Raw genomic sequence first — 9,108 nt, 5'->3', positions numbered from 1 at the left:
TCCCAAAAGGGAAGTGAGTAGTCCAAAGGATTACGGGAAATTTGGAGACTTGGCAAATTAGGGATGTATATCATGGGATACATCATATTGGATCAAGTTTATTGGCAAGTGGGTTAGTGAATATTTTGGACCCAAATTTCCCCACCCATGGCTAAGGTAACTAGATTTATTGTATTTCTGGTTTTTAGATATGCGTATCTATTTTTCTTGAATCTAGCTTACCTTTTATGCCTAGTATTACAATTGGTATTTACTTTTGTTTAAATGCATGCATACTAGGTCAATCATATGGTAGGATTGCTTGTTTTCAATTCATAATCTTGAGCAAACCTACATGTTTTAGAATGTTTAATTAAGCACGACACATAGCTTATTTAACAACCCTAAGTAAATGACACTAATGCTTTAGAAATTCATATTCTACAAATAGTATCATTTAATTTATATGTGCCAAAAGCTCGGATTATAGATAATTTGCCACTCTTGATATCAAATCAAAGTGCATGTCTTCTACAAGTATTCAAAACTTGCATGCACACATTCAGGGGGAGGTTACTCTATAGTCTAAGACTTTGAGACTAATATCTTCTTCAAGTCTATTTCATGTAATAGTCTCATTGTAAGGGAAATGAAGTCCTCGAAGAAAGACAACAAGCTTCCACTGCAAATCTACAAGAACTCTTACGTCTCACAAGTCTACCACTTGTCTTCAAATGGTCCGCCATTGGTTTAAATTGGTAACCTTGAGACTACACTAGGTGTGTGCCCGTGCGTTGCAACGGGAACGTATAATACCACGGTAATTTATGTACAAATGTGTGTTATATTGTTATGAAAAAAGTTTTGTAATACATTTGTGTAAGACATCAACAGCTCTATAGGGAACCAAAGCATTCACGGGCATGCTAGGATCACATCGAACAATACTATGGTAAAACTAACATATCTGTAAAATAACTGACATGTCACACACTCAAGTATGTTGAAGTGATACAGGAGTGTGAGTCCAGGGCTAATGCCTCTTCCTCTTGTTGTTCTTCAGGTGCTTCTTTCGGTTTCCGCTCTTGCCATGCGACTTGCTTGAACCGCCATCATCTTCCTTGTCTCCTCCCAACAGCATGTTCATCCCAAGGTCGAAACCGTCAGTTAAGCCTCCTAGCCTGTTGTCAGGATCAGATATCAGATGGTGGTGTAAGTTGGATACTAAGACAAGCTAAAAATCCCAACAGGGAAACCAAGTGCTATCAAAGGCGCCTTGTGTATTTACACGGACAATAAGCAACAAAAGATAAACTATCTGAACATACCCATGAAGTTGTCTCCTTATGCGATTCTCGATAAGGACCAGTAGCAACAATGCTTATACATAATAATAGATACGCGCGCATATAACCAGAACCAGTTTAAAGGAAGTAGACAGATAACTAAAATGGAACACCTAACAAAGCTCAGCCATTTTCTGAAGCATTGTCATTGGCTCAAAAATTATGACTGGAAGTGTCACAAGTTATGTAACATCTGATCCTATGTACTTGTGCATCATCTTGCAATAGCTATCACGATCCTGCAAATTAACCACACAAGGTTGTTAAAATAGTGATCCTGAATCGGACCAGAACTTCAAGTATACGATCGTAAAACTACTATGACCTTAAAACCATAGATTCTACTAAACAGAATCATGTAATAAGAAAACATATTTTTATTAGTCAATTATGTAGTGAGACTGCATTTCAGAGTATAGCCTTCAATATCCATGTTCATGGCAAATTATATTTGTCAAAAGGTGCAATACTTAAACCAAGTTATCGATCTCAATATCTCACAAATTATTTGGCAACAACCAATACAGAACTAAACTAAGAATTGCACAGTGATTGGGAAATAAATGTGTCATGTAAGGCAATGTGCACCATTCTCTTGTTCATGTGGAAGCTTCAGCCTTGTGGCATGTGGATGTATACTTGGCCTGTGTGTGAGAGGGCACCAATGCCCTTCTATTCGTCTCTTTTCCCCTTTGCCGGTTTCCCTTCTCTCGGAAGCATTGTAGCTATTACGCAAAAAAGAACAGGGAAAATGAAATGTAAGAGTTAAGAAAAATTCTTTTAATACTACTTAAAGTTGGTGGCGACAAAGGAAATATAATACTACCAAGGAATGCTCAAAGCCTTATCTGAGCTACAGTCTGAAATTTTAGTGAACAAGGTGAATGATTGCTTGCTCATGAAGCCACCATTGAGAGAATCACAATATCGTTTCATCTATTGTATGAACTCTTGATTGTACAAGGATCTTCCTTTAATAAGCTTGTTCACCTCTATATGTTGCACCAAATTAACAAAAGAAATAATCAAAAGCTTGTTCACCTCTATATAACTGGAATCAGCTCTCATTGAAGACTCAACAATCAGAGCACGAAACACGAGGGCAGCAACCTGGTTCAATCAAAACCAAAACAGCTTCAAACAGCAGCCCTTTACTTTTTTGCGAGTCATGAATCTGCTTTTAAATCAGCCAAATACCTTAGTGCAATGAGATGCGTATAAACATACCTTGGGGCATCTTTGTGCATATCGGGGTTGTGAATCTCAAGAGTAGGCTGTGGTTTGCAGGCATTGTAAATTTCGACTGAGGAATACGGGAACATTGCAACTTTGGAGCCCAACCTGAAGTTGACACATCCCAAATAAATGAACAGAAAAGGTAGTACAATACAATGGAAGCGAAATAATTTATGAAATGCAGCTGATGTTTTGAGCTTACCCAAAAAAAGCGCAGACAATCCGTATTGAGTGAATGCCCGCATATTGGCAGCCTTCTAGCGGTTGAGTGGCTTGAAAAACTAAGTTCAAGGAACTTCCCAAATGAAAGGTAGTGTGCTTCAGCTGACATTATCACCCTTCGTGATGATCTGGGGACCCCACTTTCACGTTCACACCTTAAGCATCAAGTCCACATCCAAATCTTTCCTTCTGATTCACCAGGTAAACAATATTTAGGCAGCAAGTGCCTCACAAGAACAATCAGATTCTCGTTGCGGTGAGTGTAGGAATACATGTGAGCCTCTGGAGGTTCTCCACATGAGGAACAGCTGAGATTCTGAAGAAAGACACAATCATGAGACGTGAGCATATTCTTAAAATGGGTGGATGAGGAGCACAAGGGCTATGAACATTCAGACATCACACAAAAGGCATGTGCCCTGAGCAGCATCACAATCTCATTGTGGTTCCTACTTTTTTATGCACCATACCTAGAAATAGAAGACGTGCACCCTGTTAGCAATTAATGGCATTATATAATAAAAGAACTCTAAAAGGTTCATCAGCTGAAATAATTTTATGAACTATTTGTTATTTTCTAAAAATCTATCTTTATATTTTTTACCCTGCTAAAAAAATCAATGAAGTATATAGTAGTATGCCAGTATAAAACAGGGAGGAAAAAAGCAAACCTCCTGAATTGTCCTCGAGAAGGTTAGGTATGCATGCCTTGGCTGCTTAGATTGGTGGGCATCGGATAGTGAAGAGCAAAAACTCACAATGGAAGAGTAATACGCGAATGTAGTGGCTGGCCAGTAGTCTACAAAGTATAGACATAATACATAGAAAGATCCAAAAGACCAACCCAACGCAAGACACAAGTACAATTCAATCCTGGTTCAGTTTCTGCCAGAAACCTATTCATGTGTGCAGCTTGCCAGAGATGCAATACATCAAGCAAAAAAATGCCAAAAAACGAGGGAAGTTAATTCTCATACCAGCCATGATGTTTCATTCTCGTACAAGTTAATTCTCAAAAAGTTCTTCATCACTCTTCACATCTTCTGGGACTGATGCGAATACCCGATTAAACAGCTTTGTCATAACATATTTCTCAAGTCCCTAAAAGAGAAGTCAAACGTTGTCATATGCTACGAAGAGTAAAAATTCTAGCACATATAACTATTACTCAGTATACAACATAATAAAATGATAAAATATTAGTAGATATACGGTATAATATAATGATAAATTATTAGTCCGTATACAACGTAATAAAATGATAAATTATCCTTTTTTCAAGATGTAGTGCCAGTTTTTAAAATGATAAATTACTGGCCTCTGACGCGATACTAATTCCAGCTTCATAACAATCATTCGATGAAACCTGTAACAGAGATCAATCATGTTATGTGCTCCAGTGGTGTTGAGGTACATAAGTGATGGAATAGTTAAAATTATACATGCAGTTGCTCATTTATTGAGCCAAATAAACTACAGATGTAATGCCAAATCACATTTTTTGGAGAACAGAACAGATAATTTACATTTTACATATAATCATCAAACAATATGATACACATTGAAGGCAAGAATGAATTGCAAGGGCTGAAGTGGTGATCATACAGATTAGTTGCAAATATTATCTTGTATAACTTAAGTAGTTGCATACCTGATGGGTTGCATCTCCAGTGAAAAGTCGGTCCTGATTTTCATTGCTCTCCGAAATGACACTATCAACCTCCTGGTAATCTTGTGCAACTTCATGAAATGGTAATTGTTTGGGATTTAATCCCTCATCATTAGACTCGGTAGATACATCTGTAGTATTGTTATCTTCAAGATCACGCTTTTTGCATGAGGAGTTCTGTTCCACAATATTGTCATGAGTATCACACTTGACAGGTAGGACAACTATTTTCGATTTCAACTCATGTGCAGTTTTTGTAGAGTCAGCACTTATCTCTTCCCTGGAATCAAAGCTTATAGACACTTTTTGGTCTACTTGCTTTTCTGATGAAATCTTTTGATCAGGAAGAACTCCTTCATCAATGCAGACATCCTTGACAAAATGAACACCATAATCAGAAGAAAGATCTGTGTCTGGCAGTTTGATCTCTACAACATCCTTGTCATAGGAGTAATCCTCAATGCCTGTCTGCCGAATTTTACTTCCATTCAGATGCTCAGCCTTCACAAAGCTAACTTCAGATTGATTGGTTTGCTCAACCATTTTATCTGCCTCAACTTTGTGATTACTTTGTCTTTCAGGAAGCATATTCTGCTTGTATTGCATCATGATTTTTGTCATGACAGCTCTATGCATTGCAGGAAGCAAACAGACACACACAAAAGAAATAACTACTTTGCCTTCATGACATAGTGACACCCAAAAATCATTATAGTAGCTTACCAGATTTGGTGCAACCCAACCTAGATAAGTCGATAGAGCTGTCATGACCTAAAATTAATAACTAAATCAATTAAATTATTTGTTAAAATCTGAACATATAATAAAAGGATACCATAGGTCAGCATGTAAAATTCAGAATATACTCACTCTTAGTGTAGTTAAACAGCCTTCTTAGTGCAGTTAAACAGCCTGCCAATACGAGTTTCCTAGGATGGCGCATAGCCAGAATCTAGCAAATATAACTACAGAGCATGAGTAAATCCAGTGCTCGAAACAAAGGCCATAAAAAATAAACGTATAAAGGCAGGGACTGGAAAATATTGAAAATAAAGTGGGTTTGTTTGTCTTGCTAGGTCCAGATCCTGACAAATCCCTCATCCTCTGAAGACGCAATCCTCAAGCTACATTATTTCAAGTGTACTCTGCTGAATCAATTCTTGTGGAAGAGGGCAAGCATCATATCAGAACTGGTGACAGTCCTCCAGAAACAGAGGACACTACCGATATGGCAGGATCACGAATTCGGAAAGTGCAACAGCTCCAGCAAATTGCAGATACAGTCCGCATAGAGTTAAATGGGGTAAAAAATTTGGCCGCATCAAATCGAGCGCACAATTAGTTCTCCCGGTGGAGGAGCCTAAACAAATCCGAGCTCCCAATCTACAGCAAACAACTTGTCACTACTTAAAAAATTAATAAAAAGAAGTCATCTCAGCTCAGCAGCAGTAGAAACTGAAGCGAATCGAACCATGAATTCGACTCCAAGGCGCTTCACCTGTTCGCTCCACCAGCGAATCTGCACTTCTGCAGCTACCGCACGATGCTGTGACGGGATCGAACCACCGCCAATTGTCGTCCTAACAAATTTACCTCCCACGGTCGCACCCAAAAGCCGAGCAAAGAGGAACGCCGCGGCGGCATACCACCGAACACCTGGCGGGAGTGCACCCGACCCGTCTACGCAGTTACACGGGACAACGACGCACGCAAGGAGAGACAGGGAAAGCAAGCAGAAGGACAGGACAAAGAGCAGGCGACGTGACGTGAGGGGGATGGAGGCAGGAGGCGTACCGCGACGGCGAAGAAGGTCTTGTCCCTGATCTCGAAGAGCACCGTCATGGCCAGCGACTTGCTAAACCCCTGGACGCATCCACGCAGAAACACGAGCAACAAGCAAAGCCACCTCCTCTGCTTAACTAACACACCTAAATGAAGAAGAGGAAGTGAGAGGGAGGAAAGGTGACCCCGAGCAGAGACGATGCCGTTTTGGAGGAGGGCGGCGGGGCTCCGCGATTCCAATCTCGCGGGTCGCGGGATAGAGGTAGAGCAGCCGAGGCGAGGCGCTGCGGGCATGGGGATTTGATTTGCAGGGAGGATCTGAGGGGGATGGGGATCAGTGGAGCGGGCGGGGGAACGGTGGTTTGCGCGTGCGCGGAGGGGACCGAGCGAGGGCATGGCTGAGCGAGCGAGGATCGGGTGCTGGCGCATGCTCGTTGGCGGAGGGGGAGGCGGATCCGCCATGCGCGGGCATGCGGCTGGCTGTGCGCGGAGGGGGCCAAGCGGGATGGAGGCGAAATCCGCTGCACCCGCCATCCATGGCGGCATTTGTGGGGGAAGGGGCCTGCGGATTGCGGAGATCGCGCCCTTCCATCGACGATGGAGGCTGGCCGGCGGTGTGGGAGAGGGGGCGGGGTCATGGTGTAGCCCCTGGTGGACGTCTGGGGAGGCGTGATTTCTCCGTAAACCATGGATGATAGTCTTCCAGGAGAGCGTGGAGAAGGATGGAGGTTGGTGCTTCGCCAACGATGGAAACCTTGCCCGGAGCCTTGATTGAAGGTTAGGCCACATGGATTGCGCGAGCGAGGCCGATACGGTGGGAACGGGAATTGCGCATGGATTGCGCCGTTGAAGGAAGGTCGCAGGATGCCGGGCGGGGTGCGTCCGCCGGCAGGACGCGGGGTGAGGTGCGGCCGCGGGCGGGACGCGGGGCGGGGTGCGCCAGCGGCAGAACATGAGGGTGTGGACGCCTACACTATACACATAAGTAGTAGTAGAGATTGTGGGGACAAACATGCATCCTAGCATGTAGATTGCATATTCTTATTCAAATGTTTGTTATATTTGCTTGCTTTGGTTGTATTGTCATCAATCACCAAAAGGGGGGATTGTAAGGAAAATGGACCCCGGGCCATTTGGCTAAATGAGTTTTGGTGTTTGATGATTAACACAACCTATGAACGAATGTGTTTGCTAGTGTTTGTGTTTGTAGTTCACAGGATGCTAAAGTAACTTGGACCAAGACATTGAGGAAAGCAACACCTCAAAATAAGACATTATGAAGATCAAGTGAAGTCCAAGAGAAGAAAGAAGTGTTGCCTGCGGACTGTCTGTGCGAGAAGCACCGAACTGTCCGGTGCCACACACCGGACTGTCCGGTGCACCAGGAAATAGGAACCCTAACGACTAGTTCCAAGTGGCACTATGGAGAGAAGACCACCGGACTATCCGGTGTGAAGTCCGGACTGTCCGGTGTAAAAAGCCTGTAGCGCCAACGGTCACCTACGGTGTCAGGCCAACGACTAGGCGCACCGGACTATCCGGTGAACCACCGGACTGTCCGGTGTGCCGCAGAGAGCACATATTTTCTCCAACGGCTAGTTTTGTGTTGGCGGCTATAAATACACCCCCAACCAGCCATTTCCATTCGTGGGATCCCAAGAGACATACCAAGGCACATAGTTCACATTTCCAAGAGCTCATACACCCAAGTGCTTAATAGAATCACTCGGTAATTAGCGTATGTGCTTTGCGAAGTGCTTAGGTTAGTTAGACCCTCTAGCGCTTGCTCTAGGTGAATCCTAGTTAGTTGAGTGAGTTTAGATAAACCACACAACCCCTTGGCTTTTGCGCGAGCCGTTGTAATTGTACGGAGTGGGGCAAGAGTCTTGCGAGACCGTGACAACCGCGTTTGTGTCACGGCTGCCACCGTGTACCGGAGGGAACGAGGCCCGCGGCGTTTTCAGCCAAAAGGTCGATAGTGGAGACGACGGGGAGCGTCCGAGAGGAGCCGGAAGCGGAGCACCACTTGCGCGTGGAGAAGGCCCGCGACTCTCTACGGAGTTACTCGACCGAGGTGCTTGGCCCTCACATGGGCTTCCCTTTGCGTAGGGGCACCAACGAGGATTAGTCGGGACCTTGCATGGTTCCGGATACCTCGGTAAAAATACCGGTGTCATCCACGAGAGTTTGCATCTCTACCTTGCTCTTTAAGCTTCCACATTTATATTAAGCATTTAAGTTTCAATCTTGTCTTTATACTTATATAGTGTAGATTGAAACTTAGCCATTGCGGTAGAGATAGCAACACTTAGACAAAACCTAGTTTGCACATTCTAGTTTGATTATTTGCATAGGTTTTGCTCTAGGGATTTATTTGTGGCCTAGTTTAGTGAAAGTTTTAGACGTCCTAATTCACCCCCCTCTTAGGCGTCACCTGTTTTCTTCACGAACCACGAGAAAAAAAATCGCCGTGTCACCTATCTTTATTCTTGTGCGATTCTCTCTACTTCTACTCACTTTATAATTGCTCTAAGTTTAATACTCATCTTGTGAAGAGCAATTAAGTGAAGAAGTTGTCTCTTCTCGTTCTCTCCCTCTCTAGTCATAGCCCTTGGTTTTGACTTCACTAACATTTCATAAACCAAGTTTGTGTTGTTTAGTCTTGATTTTTATAGGATCACCTATTCACCCCCTCTAGGTGCTCTCAATTGGTATCATAGCAATACTCTTCATTCAAGGACTAACCTCCTGAAGAGATAGATCCTAAAGGTAAGGGGATGGTGATCAACGACAAGGAGAAGGAGACCCTCTACGTCGACGAGCCAAAAGGCGACAAGCCCACTGACTCAGGCTCGAGTCACAAGAAAAGGGATG

General features: G+C 43.3%; 1 protein-coding gene across 48 annotated transcripts; it reads right to left on the bottom strand.

Moving 5' to 3' along the window:
• Window positions 1-783: 783 nt before the first annotated feature.
• On the bottom strand, window positions 784-7,225 carry LOC103635325 (formin-like protein 7). 48 transcript variants are annotated; one of them, XM_035961694.1, is made up of 13 exons: window positions 6,247-7,223; window positions 5,323-5,404; window positions 5,176-5,223; window positions 4,435-5,080; window positions 3,761-3,884; window positions 3,455-3,582; window positions 2,764-3,253; window positions 2,553-2,666; window positions 2,367-2,435; window positions 2,152-2,275; window positions 1,914-2,050; window positions 1,308-1,564; window positions 804-1,160 (listed from the first exon to the last, which is right to left on the bottom strand). In XM_035961694.1, the coding sequence occupies exons 1-4, from the start codon at window positions 7,186-7,188 to the stop codon at window positions 5,070-5,072; spliced, it is 1,083 nt and encodes a 360-aa protein (XP_035817587.1). In that variant the 5' UTR covers window positions 7,189-7,223; the 3' UTR covers window positions 804-1,160; window positions 1,308-1,564; window positions 1,914-2,050; window positions 2,152-2,275; window positions 2,367-2,435; window positions 2,553-2,666; window positions 2,764-3,253; window positions 3,455-3,582; window positions 3,761-3,884; window positions 4,435-5,069. The 48 variants fall into 48 exon arrangements, 42 of the variants coding, with proteins under 42 accessions (XP_035817583.1, XP_035817585.1, XP_035817600.1 ...); XM_035961690.1 differs by having other exon boundaries at window positions 784-1,160; window positions 2,152-2,435; window positions 3,761-4,149; XM_035961692.1 differs by having other exon boundaries at window positions 784-1,160; window positions 2,152-2,435.
• Window positions 7,226-9,108: the final 1,883 nt, after the last annotated feature.

Source organism: Zea mays, chromosome 8 (assembly GCF_902167145.1).
Source record: "Zea mays cultivar B73 chromosome 8, Zm-B73-REFERENCE-NAM-5.0, whole genome shotgun sequence".
Lineage (NCBI taxonomy): Eukaryota > Viridiplantae > Streptophyta > Magnoliopsida > Poales > Poaceae > Zea > Zea mays.
This window is presented reverse-complemented; position numbering and strand designations above follow the sequence as displayed.

Bases quoted from the DNA above. Each gene is read 5' to 3' on its own strand.
- LOC103635325 (XM_035961679.1), bottom strand. From the start codon at position 7,188: ATGTTCTGCCGCTGGCGCACCCCGCCCCGCGTCCCGCCCGCGGCCGCA. The intron at 5,405-6,246 runs GTACGCCTCCTG...TATATTTGCTAG, and splicing joins AGACCTTCTTCGCCGTCGCG to ATTCTGGCTATGCGCCATCC. The intron at 5,224-5,322 runs GTGAGTATATTC...TATTAATTTTAG, and splicing joins GCTGTTTAACTACACTAAGA to GTCATGACAGCTCTATCGAC.